General features: G+C 38.7%; 1 protein-coding gene and 1 long non-coding RNA gene across 16 annotated transcripts in view; one reads left to right on the top strand and one right to left on the bottom strand.

The window, feature by feature from the left end:
- Positions 1 to 23291, bottom strand: part of CDIN1 (CDAN1 interacting nuclease 1) — a 232516-nt gene extending 209225 nt beyond the window's left edge. For 6 of the 15 annotated variants that reach the window (XR_013369962.1, XR_013369963.1, XR_013369961.1 and 3 more), the window contains exon 1: positions 22681 to 23000. Coding sequence is in view for 9 of the 15 variants with exons in the window: in XM_077880514.1 (XP_077736640.1) it covers positions 22681 to 22781 (101 nt within the window). In the remaining 6 variants the exon portion in view is untranslated. Of the gene's footprint in view, positions 1 to 16781; positions 16898 to 22680; positions 23002 to 23045 lie in introns of those variants that run through there. The other 9 variants (XM_077880508.1, XM_077880513.1, XM_077880509.1 and 6 more) reach the window with 5 other exon arrangements.
- LOC144302958 (uncharacterized) overlaps positions 22961 to 27727 on the top strand; it is a 52696-nt gene continuing 47929 nt past the window's right edge. Inside the window, exon 1 of the long non-coding RNA XR_013369967.1 lies at positions 22961 to 23587. This is a non-coding gene — a long non-coding RNA (uncharacterized LOC144302958). The remainder of the gene's footprint in view (positions 23588 to 27727) is intronic.

Here is a 27727-nt window from a genome sequence, read left to right as displayed (position 1 = left end):
GACATGGTAATGATGAGTTTTCAGAGTGAAGTCTGGAAAAGCCAGTCTGCAGTGTTATCTATTTTTGTGATGCTGGAGGCTCTGCAGTGGTTGAGCTCATTGGCACCATGTACCAGGCAGGACATAAAGATTTTACTCAGAGTGTAGGGGCTTCTAGTCCCAGGGAAGGTCAAAACCAATGGTCCAGTGGAGGCTGTTAACATGAGGAGGAAGTTGAAGATTTTCTACTTTGGAAACTGCCATAATACAACATTATGGCAGGCTGAGTAAGTGAAAAAAGAGCCCTCCAGAAACAACATAGGCAGTTCATGGGGTGAATACCCTGGAGCTGCCCAGTTGTAAATTCCCTGAAGGGAAAGTTCACTAGGGCTTAAAAATAGGGGGCAGATGACTTCAGGGATTCTAATTTTGTAGAACGATCCTGCCAAAAATAAGATAGCCATCTATTTCATATGATCTGGGTTTGTAAGGATAGTACAAATCTCCATCTGAATGAACCATGAGAGCTATATGGCTGAGATTATGAGAAGAAAATGGAGAACAGAAAAAAACAAACAAACCCAAATTTCTAATTACAAATCGGCCTTGTTTCCAGCCATGGTAGTTTCACACAAAGACCCCCTTGCAGTCCAAGTTACACTTTCCTGGGGGTAGAACATTTCAATATGGTACCTAGTGTCAACGCCTAATGAAATCCCAGGTTGGGAAGGCCATTCATACTCTAAAAGGGAAACTACTCCTCACTCCATGGAAGGTTAGCACTTCACCATAATTTGCAGTCAAATAATTGCTGGAAAGGACCTTTTGATCATTTATATCTAGGATGTCAAAATACTGTAGCATTGCTTCATAAAAATAATAGAAAGGAATTACTTTGAACCACATGAAGCAAATCTACTGACCGTCTCTCTCAAGGATAAAAAATCAATAGCTGTGTTAGAATTAATTGAAGCGGGGGCGAGGGGGAGACAAAAATAAAAACAGATCCAAAACTCTATCTACAAATGTTAATAGGTCAGAATTCTTTCAGGAGTAAATTTCTTTCACCCAGTTTTACACCAAAGTTGTACAAACTACAGAAACTCTATTTAGATGGAAACCATAATGCCACTACCAGGTCTTTTGGTATATATGGCATCACAGTTAGTATCTTTTGCATGTTGCTGCAGATTTTTATATCATCATCAAACTACTCAGTTAATATCCAAATTTCTACTAAACCAAGTCATACACAAATCTTCAACTGAAAAGCTCTGTCTACCCCCTCTATAATCTGTTACCTGGAAAAAAAGCAGAAGGTCTCTCTAGCCACCTAATCACCATATCAATGACACATGCCACAAGAGAGAAGCACTAGTTTATTTGATTGATCATGGTAGATAAACTCCAAATAACAGAGAAATTAACAAATGCTTGACATTTGCTCAACATCCATTATTCTGACACTGCTTTCAGAATTTCAAAGCCTGGGAGTATGCTTAATCAACATTCATATTCCCTTGTGAGCCACAGGCACCATATTGCACCCCGCCTTCATACTGATGAAAACTGCATATTGGCCATTTCCAAAATGTTCTGGGACTCCACACAGGGCCCCTTTTCTCTCTTGTTCCTGCTCTGCAGTTTTCTTTTAAACACTTCCAAGACAAAAGCATCTGCCAGTTTTTCTCTCTAGGGATGTATGCAAAATGAACTTAACAGTTTTAAGGCAGGAGTAACCCTCACATCTAAATTCATTCATAGGACAGAAAAGGGCCTAAGAGGCCTCTCTAGGGACAAAACCCTGCTGAAATTCTCCCCACACACAACAGTGGGAGTTTTATAAAATCTAAGTCCAGACAATTTCCAATTCAAATGCCCAACATAGCATGACCTTTGTCAGATCTCTGAGCCCAAGATGCACCCATGATTTTTTATTCTAACCAGCACAGACATTAGACAGGGCACTACTGCTAAGCAGGAGGTTCAATATTTGCATGCTCTTCTATTGTGAAAATGTAACAGTGACAGCACTGTGTCAAATTCTTTTCCCTCTAGAACTTTAACTCCATAGGAGAGGCATGGCTGACAGATGACTCCCCAACATCTGTGTTATGTACACTGCACAGCTGAGGAGCCCCGGATCACTGTCAGAACATCGCAGAGATGACCTGTGCCTTTCTTATGCCTTCTTCTTATCCCTGCCCACCCCCACAAACATATATATAAATATCTACAATACAAATTGTGCGATTTTTAACAAAATGTAAAAATGGCAAGACAGATTAACATAATTTATAGTCATTAAGCTGTTCACGTAGCAGCTCAACATATGTTGTATAAATGTCCTATACCGAATAATTTATCAGATCTGACACAGTGCGCATCATATTGTTTTATTTAATACACTTACTACAATTTCATGGATCAAACATCACTTCTGAAAGCACAGAGGAAGCACTAGAAAATATTTATTCATCTCCCATGATTTATTTTGATTACCCTTACAGCTACATGATAAAGTGGAACTCACAAAATTACAAGGTTAAGGTTTACACTGCTATTGCTTCATCTACTAAAATATAACAAATGGCTCCATGTCTGTGTTATATTTTACTTTCATTTAGTGTTAAGTGGTACACTAGGCTAAGCACTTAGCTGCCTACTGAATATTTTAATATTTTTAAATAGGACTTAAACATCCTGACCCAGAGAGTGGGAGCTTAAGAAACAATCTTAGGAAAGAATAGCAAGTCCTTTGTAGGGAACTAGACAAAAATAGTACTGGCCAAAGTGAAGAAACACACTTCTAAGTTATCTCCTCCTCAAAAGAGATCATAGAGGGGCGCCTGGGTGGCACAATTGGTTAAAAGTCCAACTCTTTGGTTTGGCTCAGGTCACAATCTCAGGGTCATGGGATTGAGCCCTGAATCAAGGCTCTGTGCTCAGAGAGTCTGGTTGAGATTCTCTCTGCCTCTCTTTCTGCCCCTCCCACTAGTGCTCTCTCTCACTCTCTTAAGTAAATAAATAAACCTTTAAAAAAAAAGAGACATCATAGAAATAAGCATCGGGGCCTTATTAGAAAGTTAGTAGGAATTCACTGACTGCACAAAGGACCACAATAACATGGTAAGTTCTCAAGGAAAGAGTTGGAAGATAAAATGACAACAAAACACATGGCTCCTAACTTCGAGGAATTCACAATAAATCAAATAGAAAGCAAAATACAGGAATGTATACAATCCAAATGAACAGGTAAAAGTCACTACAGTGGTCAAAGCAAAAAAAAAAAAAAAAATCTTGGTGGCTCTAAATCAATATTCATATATTCAAAGGACCAAAAAAAAAAAAAAAAAAAAAGTAGGGGAGGGAGCAGAAGAGAGAGAGGGAATTAGACACTGGCACTGAAGACCAATTCATTAATCGGTTATTCATTAATTTTCCTTTAAAATGTTTCATCTGGAGACAGGCCTCCCAGACAAGGAAGATGAGATGAAAAAGAAGATATAAACATCAGAGATGGGAGATGAGAGTCTGAAGTAGAAAAGGCCACTAGAGCTCTTCAAGAAAAACACAAATGTTTCTTGGCCTGAACATTTTTGAGAGGACCATTAAAAACTTTACCAGGTCAAATGCCTTGGGAAAGAATACTAAGGAAAAGACAAAAACAAAAAACAAAACCTGTTTCAATTTCCAATAAACTGGTTTAAAATGCAATTAAAATGAGATGAAGACAAGAAAAAGATCTTTCTCAGGAACTAAGGTTTGTTTCCTTTATGAATGAGAATCATCCCAAGATATCTACAAAATAATAATCTTCCCACAAGGATTACTCTCAGGTGCCCACAGAGCCTCTATCTGTTTCAAGGTGTAGACATAGACACTGCAGTCCAGAAGCAAGGCTTGTGCTTCCCAAAATCTTTACCTTACCATCCTGTGACAGGCGAGCTGGCAGTCAATGAGATACTTCATGTGGAATAAAAAAACCATGAAGCCATATTATATTGTATTACAAGCCGGGTAGCAGAGTGACTTTAGATGAATAACAGGTTACTGTAAAAATACTGAAGGATCTATCATACTGCACCCTCAGAAAGGAAAGATAAAGACTATGAAGTCAAATAGAGTTCAATATGAAAACAGTAAACTTCCAATCTCCCAAAAGAAGAGAACGAATAATAGGAAAAATAATCTTGCCCAGTTTAATGCATGGTGATAAAGGCACCTGAAAACTCATTGGTAAAGAACAATTTAACCTTGCAGCTTTATATCAGAGCAAAATCACCTCACCAATATTGAAGGGTTGATCTGAAGACGAGCTGTAGCATTAACAGCCTTTAGAATGGGGGAGGGGGCATGCATCAAAAAAATTCAACAAGAGTTAATTGAGCGCATTGAAGAAAAGAACAACGGGTTTGAGTGTTGCAAATTCTTGCTGGGACCCCTATCATCACCATCACTCTGGCATCTTATTTCTAGACAAGAAATATATTTTACCTTTCTGAGATTATTTTCTGGTTACAAGCCAACCATTATGAACCTTTCAGTGAATCACTGAATAGGGCACTTAAAGGGATAAACAATTATAAAAATAACTCTGTCACAAGTGCATACATTTTATTTTATTTAGTGATGTAATAAGCTTAGGGGCATATATCAGGTCCAAAATGGTCTTGGTCATTAATTTAAGCAATAAATCATAGGTCTTGCCAACAATGACGGCAAACAGATGCTAACAAGGAAATGTATTATTTAATATTGCCACGTGTTATAAAAATGTAAGTGTGTTTAAGACATGTCTTAAATTTTTATAATAATATGCATTTAATACATTACTGTTTTGACACATGCAGGAATCAGATTTATAGGTCCCATTCCGTAGCTTCTTCTTCTGCGAACATGAGAGCGTATTCTGTATTTTTTTTTTAAACAAGAGGGGAACCCTTAAAGTGCATGCTTGCAATAATATCTAATTGGTTGTCTTGCTGTTTTGTAGTAAATAATGTCAACACTGAAACTCATTAAAAAGAATGAATCTACATACTTTGCCGGAATATAAAAACAGAACATTTTAAAATTATAATTTTTAAAGAAACATTATAGTCTAAGAAGAGCACTTTTGAATCAAGTTAGCAACTACTTTTTTTTTCATTCATTTTGAGCTGTTCTACAGGACACCAGACAAAAATATACTAAACTTGATTAATGTGTGAAGTTTAACATTAAAAAATGTGGAAGCAACTAGGTAAGAAAAATCCTACTTTATATCTTCATGCAAAAATCCTAACAATCAAACAGTATCTGAAAACACAAACTAATTTAAAATTGAGTCTATCCAAATTATGCCAAACAGTAATATTCTCCTTCTAATATTTCGTTTCTGATCAGAAGCCTGACATATCTTGCCAGCAGGCTCAACGCTCCTAGGGAAGGGGCTTGTGAGAGAAGGGAATTAGGGCTTAAGGAACTACTCAAAAGCCACATTAAAACAAAACAAAACAAAAAACAAAAAAACCCACGAGCTTCTTTTTTTCTTTTTTCTTTCCTTTTTTTTTTTTTTTTTTACATCAACAGGATGCCAACCCCACTAAAAGTGTTTTTTATTTGCACATTATTTTGTCTGAGTGTCCATTTCAATCAACTCTCCCAACTGCCGGCATGGTCTTCCCCCTTTCTTATGTAGGCAAGAGTACATGCTTTAGAACAGTTGAAGAGGCAGTGCTTGGAGTATGGAAACTAAATTTTCTTCATTAAATCTACTGAAGCAGATATTAAAAATGCATTTAATATACTGGCAATGGTCGGTGGGCACCGCTGACTGTGACAGGCCGGTTACTGATGATGTGCCGTCAGATGGCCTTCTCAGCAGGCGCCTGGGTCTCAGGCTGCTGAAGGACAGCAATATCTTCCCTTGTGTGTAAGCTCTATTCATCTCCCAAGTATTTACTAAATCACAGGCCTCTGCACACATAGCCCATGTTTCAGCGTATGCTAACAAATGATGGATGGCCTCGTCAATTCATTATGTCCTGAAAGCATGGTTTCCTGCCATTCCAATCATCAAACCTCAGTGCTTCAGAGCTGATCAGTCCCAGGGAATATATTTTGCAGGCTCGATTAAAAAAGTAGAAGTTCTTTCCATTAGAGTCTCTGACACTCTCTCCCGCCTGTTTGTTGCTTCTAACAATTATTTGGGCAGAATATTCACTAAGTATTCAGACAATATAGCACTGACAGGTTTGTTCCTCATGTTTGCTAAGGTGTAATTTACCTATGACAAAACAATTGAGATATTTATAGTGAAATTTATGTTTTAAAATAATTTTCCTTTTATGTACAACAAGAAAAACCTTAAAAATATTTTATATCATGTAATACTCTAACACAAATGCATTAGTGGATGCATTTCAAAGCAACTTTCAAGGGAATAACCAGTCTCTAAATCATCTAAACCTTTTAAGACAATAATTCATAAGAGTTCTCTTAATTATAATCTAGATAAAGGTATAAACTACCTAAAAATTCTTCTGACAGTTCCAAAGTTAAGATAACAAGAGTTCAACTTGTCAAAGAAATTTCTTATCTATAGGAAGATATATTTTCATTTCCAAGGTTATATATGTCAGTAGTCTTTTCTTTAAGCCATAAGAACATTTTTATTTTTAGCTATGGCTTATCTATGGAACAGAAAATAATAGCACGCTTATACCTTTCACTCAGAAACAGTAAACTTTATAAATAAACAGACGAACTTATCACAACTAAACAGATAGCCGAGCTTTGAGGAAATGTGGTACTGTTAAAAAGCTAAACAACTTGCTACAAATAATCTCCTGAAAATACTAAAAATTAAAAAAAAAAAGTGCCAGAATCCCATTTGCCAATAGCTATGTAGGCTTAGAAGTACCCACAATCAGCATAAACTACGCCATTCACCCCAACCTTGACCTTGAGATTAAGCTCACTTTTATTGTGCACAAAGGTCACCTGTATTAGGTCAAAATTCAAAGTCCCTTGTCAGAAAAGGTTGATATATTCCAACCTTTCCTTCTCCATGCATCAAATTTTTCATGGTAAAGTCATATTCAGCAGACAGTGTATTCAGCAATTTATTGTGCCATTGTAATACGGTGCAGAATACAACTGTCTAAAAAGCTATAACATGAATAAAATATTTATCATGACAATGTACCAAATCTAGACTCCTTATAGACCCTTAACAAATGAAATAAAACTAACCAAGGCTTGTTTTCATACTTCAGAAGAGTTATAAGGCATTGTCCTCAAAATACAATCCATAGTACAATTATGACTTTTCCATTACCTTTGGCTACAGGCAGTACCATTCAATTTTTTAAGTATTATTATATTATTGTTTTTTAAAAACACAATGATTTCTAACCGGTGTTAATACTTAATTTCAATCTGGTCTAAGTAGCTTAAGTTGAAGTATGAAGTAGGTCTAAACCTAAAAGCCTCTCCTGACCTAGAACCTAGAAAATACGTTCTATAATAAACAGGATAGAAAAGGAAGAGGATGAATTACTATCTTGCCCAACTCATTATTATTGCAACAATATGATCAGCAGAAGTGCACAAATAAGATAAATTAAGCAAATTCTCTGCAGGCAGCATTCTAGAATACATTGTAATTAATAATAACCAAAACTTAAGGGGCAGTAAATCTGTTTTCTTTAAAAAGTTTATGTAATTTCTTTGGGTTTATCAAAAGTCTTTTCATAATCAGTAGAATGAATAGATTTTAAGACTGTTTAAAAAAGCACTCATTCTTCAAATGTATTAATGCCTATATTAAACACTAACATCAGTGTTCACACTCATGTGATGATCTGGGGTGTCACCTTGCTAGCAAGGTAAGGCGGGAATGTAAAAAGAGTCCAGAATATGGGAATTTATATTTGAGGAGTAATTAGACAAGAAAATACTTACAAATTCTCAGGTTTTCAACATTCCCACTTACTCTAGGAGGAAGAAGAGTCAATCTAAACCTACATATCCTCATCTGTCATCCCGAAAAATATCCCTTCTTTGTTGCCAGTATCATCTAAGGACTTTACTGGAATTGACCAAAAGAAGGTTTCCTAATATCTTGGGAATAAATGAAAAACACTTTGGAAACCTAGAAAATAAAAAGGCTGGTTTTAGGCAAAATTTTTTCAGTTCTGATGTCCTGAGTCTAATTATCATAAGCACAAATACTATTGCAATGAGCATCCTTAAATCAATAATGGTAAAAATAACAGAAATAGCAAAAATTTATGCAGCACAGTATTAGGAACTATGCTACTCATTTTATAAGTACCACCCATTTCAAATTCATAACAATCCCATTTTATAAAGCACCAAAACATGAAGAAGTTACCCAAGTTCACCCAGCAAGTGAGTCATGAAGGCAGAATTCATATGTCTATTTCTAGAACCAAGTTCTTTAAGCCAATTTATAAAACTGCCTTTACAACAAAAAAACTGAACCGCCTCCTGGAGTTCCCAATAATGGGTTTTGCCTCCTATCGATTTATAAAATAATTAACCATAAGCAGAGAGAGCTAATAAACCACCCAAGGTCAAGCACAGGCTATGACAACTCTGCCAAACTCAATACCACTGGGCCAGCCCACTCATGTGGGCCTATTCCCACAAAGAATTTCTCTTGTCATTCTAAAATGCACATATTCTTGCCTAATGTTGTTAATTTTATTATCCATTTGTTTTAGCTGTACACTGTCAATTACTTTATTACTGACACTTTAAATGTAGAAAAGAAACACATGTGAACATGTGATAATTGAGTCTTTATAAAATTGTACAAAATCAAATTATAATCAACTGGGTATCTTCCCATTTGTTTTCCATTATAATTATAGATATGTTTTATTTTCTTTTTATACTGGAGTAACTGCCAACTGAAGATATAATGGCTAAGCTTGAAGTTTCTCAAAAAAATAATTTCTGACATGATAAAAACCCTCAGGTATACCACTGGAACATTTCCAAATTCCGAGAGAGAGAGAAAAAATCACTGTAATATCCCTAAAGTTAACTAATTAATCTATTTTGAAAGGGATCCATTTTCCTTAAATGAGACATACATACATGGCTTTTTTTTCTTTTTTAACCAAGCAGCATTTTCTTCAGGTCAGTTCAATCAAATGTCCATTATGATATGTATCATAATAGCAATAATATACCAGGTACTGCTAAGGCTCACAAAAGGCATTCTAGTTCCTGTACTAACTATAGTGGGGAAAAAGTATATGAGCCTTTTAGGAAAAAAAGCTAAAAAAAAAAAAAAAAAAAAACAGAATAAATTGGGTTAAAAGATTTCTGGAAAAGAACTGCTACAAGGCCATAATGTACAATGCAAAAGTCTCAAATCGGTGATGGTATGCAGTGGTGTGAGGGCTTAAGAAATGCCTTTGGTGGCAGGGGGGAGAGCCCAGGTTTGTTGCGTGTTAAGCAATTTATGTGGCGTTAACACTCCCACTGTGGCTGATTTTGAGCTCCTGATGTGTTTGTAGAGTCAGGAGAAGATACTTGTAATAAGCTCTCACAAGCCAGAAAGCTCCAGCTCCAGCACCCACTGGCTGCAGGCCAAATTCAGCCCAGAGACTTATTCTGTTTGGCCAGGAAGCCATCGGCCCAGTGTTTTTAAAAATTCCAACAAATTGATGACATTTAAAACTCAGAGTATTTTTTCTAAAAAGTGAGACAGCTGCTTTCTAGAGACTAAAAGACCTGGCAGCACTGGGCCCACATCCCTGCGCAATAACAGATGGCTGGCGTAAGGTTGTAGCTGCCATGTCAGTGCACAAAACTGTCCTTTCCCTTTGCCACCATCCCTACCAGGCCAGCTTCATTCATTCACTCCTTGTTGGTACCTGCCTGGCCCCTCAAAAGACAGGAATCTGAGATCTCTATTTAAAGAGCACAAAAGCAGAGTTTTATCTCCAGATGTGTAACTTTGTTCAAATCACCGGGTGGCACTCCTCCCTCGGTTTCTGCATCTACATTAACTGATTTGACTAGATGATTTCTAATTACTATCTCATTCCAACTCTCTATAAGTCACTGAATCTAAAAAAAATAGGTGAGGTATGCAGGTTTCTCTGGAGAAACTTTTGTGATTTGCACGGGAAGAGTCTCAAATATATCCACCATAGTGCAAATAAAAATTCAGATGTTATAAATTGGAAGTTAAATGTTATTTTATTTTTATATATGTATTCGAGTTGGCCTCAGGAAATAAAAATCTGGATAATGTTGACTTCACCAGTTAAGAAATGATGTTTGTGAGCTATTTGTTACATCTAGACTGTAGGAATCTGTGGGGGTTTTTAATGCTATACAACGAAGAGTCTCTCACATCCCCAGTCCATTTACTATCTTAGCTAAATGGGGCTTGAAGTGCAAGTTAATTTCAAGTTTTATTAGCTGTCCCTACCAATATTATCAGCAAAAACAAACAGCAGTGTAATATACCTTGAGCAAAAGATGGTATTAGCTTGGAAGAGTTACAGACAGAAATAAAAAAAAAAAATAGGAAAAGTAAATCGCCAGTCTAATTTCACGTAATTGTAGAAATACGCATTTAAATGACACCTTTACTCTCCCACGTCCCATCAACCAAGAAGGCTATCCCTACAAAAAGCTTTATTCCCCTACTAGTCTTAAATATCATCTTATAAATTAGAGAATCTCAGGAGGCTAAGGTGTGGCACAGGCATGAGTGACAAACCACAAAGAGATTTCACTCTGTGTTTCTATTCATCCTGGCACTGGTGTTGGGTACCCATAACACTCCTAGATTAAATATACCCAGCTCTGACAATACCCAGCTCTGAATATCACAAATATTCATGACAAACATAATTTATGAGACTGCTGAATTTAAATGTGAATCTTTCATACCACTAGCCTGATTTGGGGAAGAGCAAGTCAATGAGCTACTAAGTAAGCTTAACCAAACACCCGCATCACAAAGCTTTAGCCCTTTGCCATCCTCTCTAGTGCTGGCTGCCTATTTGGGGATGCCAACAGTCATTAAGTGATAACTCTTGTAAATATCAAGGGTGTGCTATGCCTCCTATTTCCTAAAACAGGATAAATACAAGATTAGAGGGATCCCTGGGTGGCGCAGCGGTTTGGCGCCTGCCTTTGGCCCAGGGCGCGATCCTGGAGACCTGGGATCGAATCCCATGTCGGGCTCCAGGTGCATGGAGCCTGCTTCTCCCTCTGCCTGTGTCTCTGCCTCTCTCTCTCTCTCTGTGTGACTATCATAAATAAATAAATAATTTAAAAAAATACAAGATTAGAGTTTATATCTCATCCTTTCTTGAGCCTGGAGCAATGGACAAGTCTCAACAATAATAAAAATAAATATATGAGAAATATGAGTTATGTCTGAAGGAAAGGAAGGGTGATAATGTCCCATGGATGCTAAATCTTAGTCTTGTATAGGACTACCGCTCCCAGGACAACTTCAGAAAAAGCCCAAACTTTATACAGAATCACTCTAATTAGCAAAGGCCAGCACCTGGTTAGGGAAAGACCCAGTACTTATTTATTTGCCTGAATAACAGTATCAAACAACATGAATCCACTTGCTTTTTCCTCTGCTTGTACTGCTTTCTCACATCCAAAATATTTATTCCCATGGTCTTGAAGTCCTTTCTCTATGTTTAAAAGTTTTCAGACATTTTAGCAGCTGAATCTCAATACTTAAAACACATAAAGGAAATAAGTCTTAAGCTATTTTAACATTTTACTTTGGATAGAAAAATTGCAGAGCTCTCCATTATCTCAATGATACTTCAGGGGTTTATCTGGTCACAACCAGAATACCAAACTAGGTTAAAAGACAAACAAACAGAAAAACTTTATGCACTGTCCCCAAACCAGAAAGAACAGAAAAGATCAGCCCTCAGTAAAGAGAAAGTGCTTGAAAAAGGTGACATTATCAACTCTGTCACTGTTGTGACAAACTTCCTTCCAAGAAGGAAGCTCTGAGTTATGAAGAACAACTATTAACTCTTAAATACATTATATCAAGATGCCTCCTGAAAGGTAAGGATGAAAAGAAAAAGGAAAGTAGAGGCAGGTATTAGTTTCCCAAAGTGGCCAGGAAAAGGTTGGCCTTCTGGCCAGCCACGTACTGTCTTAATACATAAGGCATAGACTGCTTCATGCTGGACTCAAAGCTCATGGAGCAAACCAGCCTACAGTCAGCCCTCTGCTCTGTCCCCTAAGAAATGGAAACTCGTCAATCAATTAGAAGCTGTACCCCAACACCTTTACTGTATTCACTGTGTGCCAGCTCATGATATAAAGGAAAATTTATTCCCTACCCACGTCCCATCTGATCTTCACACTGGTATGTGACATTTCCATGTTTAGGTCACTTTTCCTACTTACTCTGGAAAAGTACTTGTCTATTGACTGTTTTAAGGAAAATTCAACCAATATGGCAAAACTGCACAAAATGTATAATAAAAACATACTGGTAAATTCAGTCAACATTTGCTGCAAGTCAAATAATATGATATTATTACCCTAAACATCTATTGAACATTTTTCTCCTAGGGAGATATATAATCCCTCTTTATTGTGTCAGTAAACATTCTGATAGGAGTTATTACTTACACTAAAGTTTGATGCCTGAATATAGACTTTAAGATGAAGTCCATAATCTAATACCATGGAAATTTCTCCCCTCAAACTAATAAGAAATAGAGTCAGCATGTGGATTCTTCTTAAGATAACATTATGTGAGATTTTCTCCAAATACTCCTTCAGAGAAATCCAGGCTCATCTCACTTTTGCAACCACGCAAATCCAAAAAAGCACAGAAATCTTTTTAAAAATATTTTATTTAAATTCAATTTGCCAACATATAGTATAACACCCAGTGCTCATCACGTACCTCCCTTAGTGCCTGTCACCTAGTTACCCCATCCCCCCACCCACCTCCCCTTCCACAACCCTGTTTCCCAGAGGTAGGAATCTCTCATGGTTTGTTTCCTTCTCTAATTTTTCCCACTCAGTTCACCTCCTTTCCCCTATAAACCCTTTCACTATTTCTTATATTCTACATATGAGTGAAACCATGTGATGACTGTCCTTCTCCGATTGACTTACTCCACTCAGAATACCCTCCAGTTCCATCAATGTTGAAGCAAATGGTGGGTATTCATCCTTTCTGATTACTGAGCAATATTCCATTGTATATATAGACCACATCTTCTTTATCCATTCATCTGTCGATGCACCCTGAGGGTCCTTCCACAGTTTGGCTACTGTGGACATTGCTGCTAGAAACATTGGGGTGCAGGTGTCCCGGCATTTCACTGCATCTGTATCTTTGGGGTAAATACCCAGTAGTGCAATTGCGGGGTCATAGGGTAGCTCTATTTTTAACTTCTTGAGGAACCTCCACACTGTTTTCCACTGCACCAGTTTGCCTTCCCCTTTCTCCACATCCTCTCCAACATTTGTTGTTTCCTGTCTTGTTAATTTTAGACATTCTCACTGGTGTAAAGTGGTAGCTCATTATAGTTTTGATTTGTATTTATTTCCCTGATGACAAGTGATGTGGAACATTTTTTCATTAAGGCATCTGATAAAAGCACAAGGTCCTCTATACTTAACCTTAACCTACACCATGACCTTCCAGAAGAGTCTTAAGAGCTAAGCTACAATGCAACAAAAAAATTAAAATCTGAAATCTTATTGAATTAAAAATCATATTTTAAAAGATGACTAAGGGAAATACAGGAAATAATCATATTGTTTCCTTAGGCCACTTTTTAGACCAATTTCTTTTCCAATTTGCACTAAAGATCAGTATAGAAATACTCCTAGATATATTTCCTAAGTATGAGTAATATTTCTGAAGGCCATATTAAATTAGTAAATTAGTCATATTTCCTTGGCAAAACCACCAAAAGAATGTCCAGCTCAATAAAAGGCTGGCTTTTTCTTCTAACTATTCTCACTCATTATTCTGGAACTCAGGTGCAACATGGCATTATCAAAAGAATAGAAAATTGACCACATACTGAGAACCAAATATCAATTCATCTGAGAGAACAAAGCAAATAGGAGTAATCTTCCAATTTAAGTAAATCAGTATTAATTACAGACTACAATGTGCTACTGTAATTCTTAAAAATCAATGCATCTGGGTTCAAAAGTTTGTTTTGTTTTGTTCTTTATAAATGACATTAGGTATTACTATCAAAGACTTAAGACAAGTTTCTGATATCTAGGCCATATTCAACTAATGATTAAATCCATGTGTTCAGAGCCATATAATCAACTGATCCGTATCAAAGCAAAATTTTGTTTTATATGTTTCAGGAGGTTACTACTCAGACATTTCTTCTACTGTTGGCCATCTACTAAATTCTAATAATAACAATAATCATATTTATCATCCATTTACCATACTTACCGGAACATCTACACTATGTTAAGTGTTTTACATGGCTTATTTAACTTAATCCTCACCACAGACTTAAGGAACTGAACAGAGAAGAGGGAATAAAAGTAGTAAGAGTAAGAAACTGGAGCCAGACTCTGCCTGGGTTTGAATCCCACTTCTACTTGGTAGCAGTGGAGCTCTGTCCCTTCTTTAAGGCAACTGTGACTCACATAAGAAGACGCAAAGCCAAGTCATTCCCCAAGAACAAATTGTTACAGGAAGCAAAAAACAATGGAATACAAGACTCCCGACGAGAAAAGGGGACAGCTTAAAATGCATCACTGGAGGTGAACTTTATTCAAAAAAGGATAACTGCAGTCAAACAACAGCACCAAATTAAACTAAACCACTCTACACAAATAGAAAACTTAAATAAAATTGTGCTTGTCCCAAACAAGTCCCTTAGTTACTCCACTCCTAACCAGACCAGACCCTAGGTCCGCCATCAAGTAGCACTAAGTCCTACCCTGGCAAATACACAAGAGAGCCAGCCCTAACTCCAGTTCTCAGATAAAAGTAGGTGAGTATCTCAAGAAAATAAACCAACTCTACTGGTTTAAATATAGAGAGCCCATCCAAACAAATCCTTAATTACCTCTAGTGAGATTTCTCTACAAACAGCCTCACATGAGTGAATGGTTACCTAAACTGTGATCCAAGAGTGGGAAAACAATAGATATGGTGGGCCAAGACAAAAAATCATACTTAAGAATGGGGAACACATTCTTAGAAACACCCAAGCCAGGATCCCTAAGGGAAAAGATAAAGCAGTAAGGTAAAGACTCTTATTTACTTAGAGATATATGGTATCAAGAATTTGACATATGACTTATTGGTATAGGCACCAATAGCAACCAAATAACTAATGCTTGACAAGGGAACTCAGGGAAAAATTAAATTTGTGCCAAAAGGCTGTTTACCAGCAAAAGAATTTCCAACCGAGTCATATCTCCTCAATGAAACCCACTTGACTAAACATTCAGGTACTAAGTGTTCCACAAATCCTTTGGTTTCTAATATTCTGTGATTCTAATGTGTCTTAAACTCTTTCCGCAGGCTAGAAGTTATTCAAAATGAATTACTGGAATGTCCTGTTTTCTAAAAAATACTCAAATAGTGCCACAGACATAGCACACAGTGAATGATTACAGACCAAATGCTATGGGAGGTGAATGAACTCTGCAAGTACCAGTGAAAATCATGAGCTGACTGTGCGATGGACTGTTTCACATGAAATGGTGGTAGCAGATGATATTAGTTGAAAGAGCATTCCAGTGAGAGAAATAGAAAATCACCATTAGGCAAATACAGGTAATAACTATTTCAAGAAAGAGCCACTGATGGATGCTAATATCAATAGAAAAGTGTGATATGAGAAAAAAAGGATATTTGCATAGACTCAAAGGATATCCCCACAAAGTAATTATTGGAAAGGGAATAGTAGTAATTTTATAATGGAGAAACTTGGCAGACATTACACCTTAACCAAATGAATAAGGTAAACCTTACCAGCAATAAGACATATGAAGAGTCATGTACCCCGGATATGATGTACTGAAAGGGTACATTAGCACTTCTGGGATATCTTTGCCAAAAATCTATGCCCTCAATCTAATCAGGAGAAAACATCAAGTACAAACATAGGAACACCCTACAAAATAATTGACCAGTACTCTTCAGAACTGTCAAGATCATAAAAGACAAAAAATAATGGTAAGGCACAGCTGCCAACTAGAGAAGCCCAAGAAGCCATGACAACTAAATCTAATGTGTGATCCTGGAATAGAAAAGGGATTTTCATGAAAAAACTAACAAAGTTCGGGGGATCCCTGGGTGGTGCAGTGGTTTAGCGCCTGCCTTTGGCCCAGGGCGCGATCCTGGAGACCCGGGATCGAATCCCACATTGGGCTCTTAGTGCATGGAGCCTGCTTCTCCCTCTGCCTGTGTCTCTGCCTCTCTCTCTCTCTCTCTCTCTCTCTGTGACTATCATAAATAAATAAATAAATAAATAATTTAAAAAAAAAACTAACAAAGTTCAAAACATGACTGCAGATTAATTAACCAAACTACATTAAAATTAATTTCCTGATTTTGACAATTGTATTAAAGTTATATAAGATGTTAACACTAGGGGAATCTATATGAAGGGCATATGGGAATTATCAAAGAAGGTCACATATGTATATATATGATAATAATAATTACAATTATACACACACACACACACACACACACACAGACATACACTGTTTAGGCAGGAAAAAGATGTAAAATATAATCTGATTGGGCTGGGGGCTTCTACCTGAATACAGAGGTCCAGGAAATAAGCTGGGAGATGCAAATCAATGAATGTATCCTCAGCAAGTTCTTACAGTATGCCCTATATTTTGGGGCCCAAAGATTCCATTACCTGTAAAACTACAGAACAGAAAAGAACAGACTGAGGGTGAACTTTGGAATTGTACAATATTAGACATCATAAAGCCCTATCCCTTCATTTTAAATTTGACGATTATAAAACCAGAGTCGTTAAGGTGACTGCCCCGGCTCCACATAGTGACTTATAAAGACATGAACTTGTAATTTCAGTGAAAACAAAGAAGTTATGGAGAGGTGAAGCTAGCAAGTAGGACCCACAGTCGGGGTTGGGGGTAAAGATGAAGCTAAATCTTTACCTTTGAGTATATACTAAAATACATTTCAGCTAGACAGATTAAATAATTAATAAGAAAGCCATAAAGAATCTCAAAGAAAATTTAAGTGAAGATATAGTTTCAATATCTTAGGAGAGGGCTTCCTCAGCATAAAAAGAATAAAGTTAAAGCATATAAAAAATAGAACAAGGGGCACCTGGGTGGCTCAGGTCATGATCTCAGGGTCCTGTGATCGAACCCCACACTGTGCTCTCCACTCAGTGGGAGCCTGCTTCTCCCTCTGCCTCTCCACCCACCACAAGCTCTCTCAATTAAATAAATAAAATCTTTTAAAAAAATAAGTAAAATAAAACAAAAAATATAACAATATTTAAAAGCAAACAACCTGCAACAGACACATGTAAAGGATCAACAACCTTAACCTATGCAGATCACTAAACAATAACAAATCAATAAACAAAAATATATATACTGTTTACCTTTTAACATTCCAGTATAAAATTAGAGGCAAAGGACACCAGGCAGGTAACTCAAGAAAAAGAAAATTAAATGGACAATAAACAACTGGAGAAATACACAATGCACTATAATAAAAAAAATGCATGTTACAAAATGTCACTCTTGATTGATCATATTTTTTTAAAGATTTTATTCATTTATTCATGAGACAGAGAGAGAGAGACAGGCAGAGACACAGACAGAGGGAGAAGCAGGCTCCATGCAGGGGGCCTGATATGGGACTCGATCCCAGGACCCCAGGATCATGCCCTAAAAGCCAAGGCAGACGCTGAACTGCTGAGCCACCCAGGCATCCCTTGATCGATCATATTAAACATTAAATAATGACACTCTTTAAAGTTTCAGAGACAGATACTCCCATGAATTAGTGGTTTTTTTGTTTTTTTGTTTTTGAGAGGGAGAGAGGAAGGGGACAGGCAGAGGGAGAGGGAGAGAGAAAGAATCTTAGGCAGGCTCCAGGCCTAGCTAGGAGCCCAAGGAAGGGAGAGGGGCTCCATCTCACAACCCCAAGATCAGGACCTGAGATGAAATCCAAAGAGTCAAAAGCTTAACTGGCTCACTCAGGCACCTCAGTATTTTGACAGTTACATTTTTGATAGTAATTTGTCAATATACACCAAAATCCTTCAAAACATATATATATTCTTTGATTTGAAACAGCTCATGATTGTCAAACTGTGGTCATTGGGCTCCAATGGACTCCTGGAGTCCCAGAGACCCTCTTGGGGGTCTACAAAGTCAAAACTATTTTTATGGAAATAGTAAGACATGATTTGCCTTTTCCCCTGTGTAAAATTTCCATGGATAGTGCAAAAACAATAGTGGCTAAAACTGACAGCTCCTAAACAGAAATTAAGGCCAAGCAAACTGTTCTAGGAGTCACTATAAAGTGTACTGTCACACACTTGCAGGACAAAAAAAAAAAAAGAGAGAGAGAGCCAATTTGGGACTCCTGGTTGGCTTAGTTGGTTGAACATGCAACTCTTGGGCAGCCCGGGTGGCCCAGCAGTATGGCGCCGCCTTCGGCCCGGGGTGTGATGCTGGAGACCCGGGACTGAGTCCCACGTTGGGCTCCCTGCATGGAGCCTACTTCTCTCCCTCTCCCTCTCCCTCTGCCTGTGTCTCTGCCTCTCTGTCTGTCATGAATAAATAAATAAAATATTTAAAAAAAACCACAACTCTTGATCTCAGGGTAGTGAGTTCAAGTCCCGTGTTTGGTACACAGTTTACTTTAGAAAGAAAAAAAAAAGTTAGTTTCACATAAGAGTATCTTAAGATTCACTTACTAATTTTATTAAATCTCAACCTTGAATATGTGTCCTTTTAACATTCTATATGACCAAATAAGAAGCAAATACAAAGCACTTTTACTGCATATCCAAGAATGATGGCTGATTCAAGGGAGAACACTTACATGATTGCTGGTGAGCTGAACTAGCAACTTTTTCCATGGGATACCATTTTTACTTGAATGAGCAATGAACAAAGTATAATTATTTAGATTTGGGTATCTGGAAGACATTTTCCCAAAAATAAACAATGTGAGCCTGTCACTTCAAAGAAAACAACTGATAATATCTGTTGCAATGATAAAATCTGAGCTTTCAAGAGAAAATTCAAATACTGGAAAACTTCTGCTCCCATCACCATAAGCTTGACAGCTTCAAATCTTACATACTTTTCTGATGAGATCAGTGGGGATATTAATGAATGTGATTTCTTAACGCTATATAATGAAAGGCGACATTTGGAAAATCTGCATAACTCACTACCAACATTTTACAAACAATGCATGGATGATAAAAAATCATCCAAAAATCAAAATGCATGGGTGAAAGATTCACTCAAAGTTCAAGACAGGCCAGCAGATCGTAATATAACAGAGTGAAAAGCTCCATGATATGGTTTCACATTCTACATTGCAATTAACCTTTGAGAAAATACCATTTGTTAGCTTTTATGTGTAACAAAAATATCCACAATTACCTAAAAAGCCTATTAAATCATTCTTCTCTTTTCCAACTACATCTGTCTGAGGCTAGGGTTTCTTCATATTCCATAATCAAAACAACATATTACAACAAGTTGAATGCAGATGCAGATGTTTTGCTTCTATTTAAGACAGCCACTAAAGTGATCTGCAAAAGTGTAAAACAATGCCATTTTCTCACTACTTTTTTAGAAATGATGGTTATCAATCATAAAAATATGTTAACACATAAAGGGTTTAGTATCGTCATTTTTAAATAAATAAGAATTTTTTTTAATTTCCCAATTTAAATTTATATTTTGGTAAATATCAACAAATATAATCTACATAAACAAAAGTTCTTTGGGGGACTTCGAGGCTTATTTAGAGTATAAAAAGATCTGGAGACCAAAAAGTTTGAAAACTACTGATACAGTCACTGATACATTTGTGAATGAAAAGTAAGAAAACAAGCAAAAAACTTAGCATTACATAACAACTGTATCAGAAAATCAGGAAAAAAAAAAACTTCGTGTCCAATAAGTGGATGATACATATAGAATGTGATATTATTATTTATTTGAAACAAATTGTGAAGAATTTTATGAGAAGTGCTCACAATATGTTAAGTAAGAACAGGAATACCTACAAACTAGATTAGTAGGGACAGTACTACACTAAAAAAAAAAAAAAAAAAAAAAAAAAAAAAAAGACTACAAGGAAATATATAAAATGTTAAAATAAATTTTCTGGGCCATGCAATTACGAACAATTTTTCTTTACTGAGCATGCATAACTTTTAAAATCAGGAAAATAAAATTTTTAGCTACTTTTAAAAAAGCATTTCAGTACTGGGGTGCCTGTGCAGCTCAGTCTGGTAAGTGTCCTCCTCTTGATTTTGGCTCTGGTCATGATCTCGAGGTCAGGAGATCAAGCCCTGCTTCAGGGTTCACATCAGGCATGGAGTCTACTTGTGATTCTCTCTCTCTCTCTCCCTCTCTCTGTGCCCCATCACCCACCGGGCTCATGCACGTGCATGCTCTCTCTCTCTCATTATATCAAATAAATAAAATCTTAAAAACAAAAACATTTCAGTACTTCAATTTTCTTTGGAATTCAGTGTATGTGAATACCACCAAAAAATAATTGTCAGTGTTATTATTAATATGAAGATTAATCAAAGCAGCTTAGTGTAAAACTCTGAAGTGAAAGTCAAGAAGCCTGTATTCTACATTGTTTTACCATTAAACATCTCTGGGATTTTGACAAGTCACTTATTTGAACCAGCAGAAATTATTTATGAGGTCCTTATCTGAGTGACTCTAGTAAAATGAACTATCAAATCTTAAGGTTGTTCAAGGCCTTTGCAACAACCACCCATTGTAAAACAGTACCATAATGAAAACTGTGAAGTCAACTCCAAAAATCACATTGTTAATAGAATTTCCACTCATGGTGCTAAATGACCCTTTAATTCATTCTTTTGCAGAGTAGTAGCACAGACTCTCTAAATCAAGTTTCCAGTGAAAGAAGAGTTAGTTATTCCCTGAATGGTATTTGGGAATATTGAAAAATATTTGGTCATATCATGAATAGGAAGAAAGAAAAGAAAGAGAAAAGAGAAAAGAAAAGAAAAGAAAAGAAAAGAAAAGAAAAGAAAAGAAAAGAGAAAAAGGCGTAAGAGAATAGGTAAGAGAGCATGGTGCCCCAAACGAAGGTCACCCTATCAGTGTACTTCCTAAGTCCTCCATATGCGTATGGGGATGTCACCTCTAATGGAGAAGACAAAGGGGAAAAAAAAAAAAAGATAAAGAGATGGGGGAGAAGAGGAGAGGAAAAGAAAGAAAATCAAAGACACAGTAGTAATATGAGACCATAACAGAGCAGAAGAAATGTATGCTCCATCTTTGAACTGCCCAGAAAAATCGACCTAATCCCTCAGCTAACCAACTCTCCCCCCCCCCCCCCCTTCATTGCTCACTAGCAGAGCTGGCAAGAGTGAATGAAAGAAAATTAAACTCCAATTTGTCAATTTTGCTCCTTGTTCACAAGTCTGATAAAAAAAAAATCTTAAAAACAATCAAAGGGAAAATATGGTCTTTAATTATATCCGGATAATGTTAAAAACAGGTCCCTTCATTTAACAGATGAGGAAAACTGACTCCTTCAAAAAACTGAGGTCATAAAAGAACTTTAATTTACCCTTCAATTTGTACTTTATTAATACCAGTGATCCGATCATCTCTCTTTCTTCAAGAAAACACTTCTTTGGTGATTATCTGTGCAAGAGTGGGAAGTATGAAATACACCTGTAATGTGTATATATACGGTTGATAAAATGACCAATGTTGACCCAAAAGTGGAATCCCTAAGGCACCAGTCTCTGACTGGCCTGAGATCACCACTTGAGATCACAATTGCTCCAGAGAGTCAAGGCTGAACAGCTGGAGGACCTCTGTGGTCCCCAGTGTCCAGGGGCCAATGGAAAAGGGTCCTCCATTTCCTCCTTCTGAATCTAGAATTTTATTTTTCAAAGATTTCATTTATTTCTTTATTCCTGAGAGACGCAGAAAGAGGCTGCGACACAGGCGGAGGGCGAAGCGGGCTCCCCGTGGGGGCCACGACCCCTGGTCACTACCTGAGCCCAAGGCAGACGCTCAAGCGCTGGGCCGCCCGGGCATCCCTGATCCCAGACTTGTACTTCCACTCTGGAAGGGCCCTGCCACCCATCGTTCATTCATTCCTATTCTGCCCATTAAGCAGACGTTCACGAAGTGCCTACTACGTGCAGCCATCACCTAGAACACACCAAGTTTTCCATAAACCTTTGTAGACTTGAATTTAACTTCAAGGCCGTGGGAGGCTGCCAGGGATTCGTCCACTGAAGAGGCTGCCGGGAAGGCTGGGGAAGGAAGGGCCCAGTCCACACCCTCGACCTAACCCCAGGCACTGGCTCGCTCGCTGGCGTGTGACACGTGGCTGGCTCCTGAGCGCTGGCCCGGGCTGCGGGCTGCGGGCTGCGGGCTGGGGGCTGTGCGAGCCGAGGGGCGGCCACTTACCTGGGGAACGTCTGCTTCAGCTTCCTCAGGCTCTGCCTGGTGGGCGGCACAGACACTAGGCACTGGGCTATCTCGTCGTACTGGGCTTTGGTCAGTATCATGTTGGGCGAGGGACTGGGAAGTGGCGGGGACAAGGGAGAAACACCCAGGCTGCGGCGGCCGCGGAGCCCGGAGACCAGGGCTGCGCACACAGCGGCGCGGCGCCGGGTCCTAGTCTGTTTGGGTCTGCCCCTGCACCCCCTGCACGCCCTGCACCCCCTGCACGCCCTGCACCCAACTGGCTGCACGGTTTAGGCTTCACCCGGCGGCGCGGCGCGGCGCGGCGCGGCGGGGCGGGGGACCGGCTGGAGCCCCGCTCGCCCTACCTAGGCCTTCTGAGCAGCCGCAGTGGGACGGGCCGAAGGCAGCCGGCCGCCATGACGGTTAAGGGCAAAACAACCGGGAAGTAGCGCCCTCGGCAGAGGAGGCGGCCGAGTCGCTGCGGGCCGGTGTCCCGGCTGCGCCCACCGGGATCCAGCCCGGTCTGGTCGTTCCCGGAAGTCACAGTCTCCCAGCTGCCAGAAGTCGGCGAGCCCCAGCGCACAGGCCAGCCGCAGAGCCCGGTGCCCCCCACGAGCCTGAGCCAGAGCCCGGAGAGCGACGCCCGGGGCGCGCGATGCGAACACGCTTCCGGACGCGCGGCGCGGCCCCAGCCGGAGGCCGTGGGGGCGGTGGTCGGCCCGGGTCGCCGCGCCTGCCGAGCCGGGCTGCGTGGGCCTCAGCGGGCCTGCCCCACAGCTGGGGGACGCCACGGCTTCCGGCTCCTGCGGCCCGCGCGGCAGGCCTGCTCCGTTCTGTCGGGAGCTGAAGGGGAACACCTGCGACATGGCCAGGCTGTCGCTCGCTGCCCCGAGTGGGCGCTTCTCAGGTCGCTTCTCACGCCTTTCGGGCTCTTGAACCCCAAGAAACGTTGGGAGAAACGAGTCACTGCATGAATTCGTTTTCTTTGGGTGTTGTCAGACCTCTCGGCCCGCCTGAGGCTTTTTTTTTTTTTTTTTTTTTTTTTTTTGACACCAGGCCCTTAATTAATCCCTTTTAAAAAAAATCTGGTTCCAGTTGCCTGAGTGGCTCAGTCGGTTAAAGGTCGGCCTTTGGCGCAGGTCAAGACCTCAGGCTCCTGGGATGGAGCCCCGCCTTGGGCTCCCAGGTCTGCCAGGAGCCTGCAGCCTGCTCTGCCTCTGCCCCTCTCCACCCCAGCACTCCCCGTGCGCAGTCTCTCTTCTCTCACAAATAATTAATTAATTAATTAATTAATTAATAAATAAATAAATAAATAAATAAAAAATAGATAAAATCTTAAAACAACAACAACAAAAAAACACCTGGTTCTTAGAAGGCCATGTGTTGTGTTCTTTTTCAAATTTTAACATTTTAAGCAAAGAAAAGGTGTTTCCATTTTAAAGTGGTAATTTTATTTTATTTTTTTTTTTAAATCTGGAATAAGGCCTTGGAAATTTAGTTTAGATATGCTTTCTAGGATAAATGTCTTAATCCATCTAAGCCTTAGTTCCTTTGTCGGTAAAATTGATTTTTAATTCATGGCCTAAGAGAGTGTTACTTTTCAGTGTAGTCATTAAGCGTTAAGAGTTGGCAAGACCACAGTTAGCATTAAATAAGTTGGCACAAGGAACAGATAGATTCCTTAGCATAGTATCCTCCAGGTAGCCTATGTTACATAAATAGCCTTTGTAAGACCACTGGACAATGGTAGGTGATACGGATGTGGCTGTTGAGGAGGGATTGTTTATTCTCCACACATTCACTCACTTAATCTTGGTAATTTCCTATGAAGCAGGCACTATTGCCATTACCATCCTCCTTCTCCCTTTTGTGCAGGGTGAATAAACTGAGGCCTGGAAAGGTTAGGTAACTTTCCTAAAGGTCATGAGAACAAGTAAGCAACAGGGGTAGAGTTTAAACTCTTGAAATTTGGTTCCAGGGTCTGTGGTCTTGCCAACTCTTAATGCTTAATTACTTACACCAAAAAGTAACACTCTCTTAGGCCAAAGGTTAAGGAATTTTTTTTTTTTTTTTGGAACAATCCACATTTCAAAGAACCTTATAGACCAGGTTTTAAAAAAGCTTCACCACTTTATTTTCCCAGGCAGCTCAAAATCCAGTATCAACAGCGAACCCTGAGTTCAGCAACCAAAGTTTTGTTTTGTTTTGTTTTTGTTTTTAATATTTACATCAGAGTGGGGTTTTTTTCCCCCCATATGCTTTGCATCTAGCCCTGGTTGTGTGACATTAGTACATAACTATTTATTTATGGCAGCGTGGCCTGGAGTTGCCACCTGGCTAGTTTGTTGCTGACCCTGCCATGACTTTTACATGAAAGCTAGTTGACGATAAGCAGACACCACTTGATCCCCCATTCCATTCTCCTTCCCCACTTCACTCTTTGCAATTCACAGCCAACAGATTTTTATAGAAAACATCAGTTCAAGGATGTTTGCACTAGTTATTTTTTATGGTAACTCTTCTCTCTGGCTCTTGTCCTGTATTCACCCTCACAACTGTTCAGGAAAAAGCCAGGTTTGTTTTTCTGCTTTTTATTTTTAACATGCTGGCAGTTTACAATTTTGACCCAAATCCAGTAGATTGTTTAGAGTTAGCACCAGGGGAAAAGCACAGTTATGTTGCTGTTTTCATTGGCAGTGACAGTAGTGTTGTTTATTAAGCACAAAATAGAAGCAAAGCAGAAAAACGGCCGTGGTGGTGGTGGTGGTGTTTAGGTGTTATTATTATTTTAATGTGAAATGCTCAGAATAAGACCATTATTCCTTTGAGGCTTCTTTCTCCTCTCCTTGTCCTCCCCACCATTCTGCCTCATCTCTCACATCACACTACATGCCCCTCATCCGCCATGTTTCTTCTAGAGCTGCCTTTCCATCTTTGAAGGTCCCCTACTGTTTCTCAGTCAGTAGGTAGGCAATACCAACCACTGGCTCAGTGAAGTACATCATGAAATGAAAACAATACCAAAAAAAAAAAAAAAAAAAAAAGAAGAAAAAAAGAAAGAAAAAGAAAACAATACCAAACTAAAAACACAAAGAACTAGACACCTATTTCAAATCAGTCATCAGTTGTGTGACCTTGAGCAAATGACAGCCTCTCTGATCCTGATTGTGACCCCAAGAAATGGAACTTTGTGGTTCTGGTAAAGAGCAAGAACCTACAAACATGAAAAATATGTATGAAATTGTAGAAGGAAAATGTGTCAAAGTGGGGAGTAATACAACTCTCTCGAAGAACCCAGCCCTGAAAGATGGGCTGGAGTAAATGGCTTGGCCAGATTTCTTTCTGCCAATTCCTGGATGCTATGAATGATGAACAATTGTAAAGGAGTGTGGGGTTTGGCAGGGAGGCATCAGAAGGTCATTTCAAGAAGAGTGCTAAACACAAAGGACTAAAAATAAGAATGAGCCAAGTCACGCGCATGGGAAAAGTTATTCTGGCTGGAGCAAAGAGTTCTAGGCAGAGCGAGAAGTTGAAGATGCTTGACCTTGGGAAGAGTCAGTTGAATTTTTAAACAGTCTTCTGTTTGCTGAATCTGCCAAACCCAATACATGTTTTTAAAAATAAATACTGACATATTATTTTATTTATATTTTAAAGTCTGATTCTACTCATGGAAGTTTGTTAAAGTCATGTCATTGATTATTTTAAAGAAAAATAATTGAAGTTTACTAACTGAATAAAGAAGAAAATTATTATTTAAGCACCTGTTATGCTCAAAACTTGTCCCATTAGTCCCTAATTTACAGGTTAGGAAACTGAGGCTCAGAGTGAGTAAAGTAGTTGCCTCATGGGTCCAGTTAAGTCCCAAAACCATGATTTGGATCCAAGCTAGTCTGATTGTAGGGCCTCATGTTCTCCATCACACTGTACTGCAATTCAAAAAGGAAAAACTCTTTGATTGAACTGTCCTTAACTAGCATTTATGCTCTGAACTAGCTGGCTACTTCCTTTGGCCACCAGCAGTGCCTGCTGAAGAAGCAGTGACCTTCAATTTTGACAGTTAGCCAAAACATACCCTAAGAAAAAATTATTTGGCCCCTTTGAATAGAAGAGATTGTATATTGTTTTCTTTGCCCTGTGAAGTACTACCTAAAGTGATGCATATTTTGAAAGCAAAGTTTACATTTCCATACTTGCCATCCATGAGTGACAAGTCATTTTATCATAGTCCCAACATAACGCAAGCACTTAGTAAACAATAAAAATCAAAATAATTCAATTGTTGAGGCTTGCAGCAATTACTCAAGTTAGTGACTTGAGGAAGACAAAGGAAAAATACAGAAGGACATTCCCCACCATGATTGTGAAGCAGTTACACTGAAGAGTCAGAGATCAAAACCTAATGTTTGGTTGCTTCATGCAAGTCAGTGGTGAATGAACTCCTAGTTTGTCAACACGTACGTCTATCTTCCCTTCATTCTCAGATCCAACTTCAAGAGGTAAGTGCTATTATTAAATCCATTCTGCAGGTAAGAAACCTAAGGCTTAGAGAGGTGCTTTTTATTTATCTCATCAATCACTTTACAACATTTTAGAATGGTATTTCTCCCACTGTCTGCCTGGAGGGCTCAGTTTTCTCCCAATTTTTCATGAACTTCTGTAAAAAAGAGTGACTCGAAAAAAGAAATTTAAAAAGACAAAGACGTATCAAATGCAAGTCCCTCAACTTGTTATTATGAGCATCAATAGACTTACTCTACCAAATTCCTATAAAATGTTCTAAATGCTTATTCTCAATTTCTGTACTTTTCACATCAAAATATGTAAGAAATGTTCTGAGGGCCAGCGCTGGTTTGCTGATCACATTGTAAGTGGTACTGTGGTGGTACCTTTGAAAGTCACCATCTTGAACCAGATATGTGCAAAGTTTAGGACATCACAGTTTCATGTGCCCCTTAGTTAGAAGTATAACCCGTTCCTTTTAGAATGGTACATATCAATCATCATTATGATTGCCTTTATTCTACTGTATTTAGTTTTTCTCAAG

This window comes from Canis aureus, chromosome 32 (genome assembly GCF_053574225.1).
Source record: "Canis aureus isolate CA01 chromosome 32, VMU_Caureus_v.1.0, whole genome shotgun sequence".
NCBI lineage: Eukaryota > Metazoa > Chordata > Mammalia > Carnivora > Canidae > Canis > Canis aureus.
This window is presented reverse-complemented; position numbering and strand designations above follow the sequence as displayed.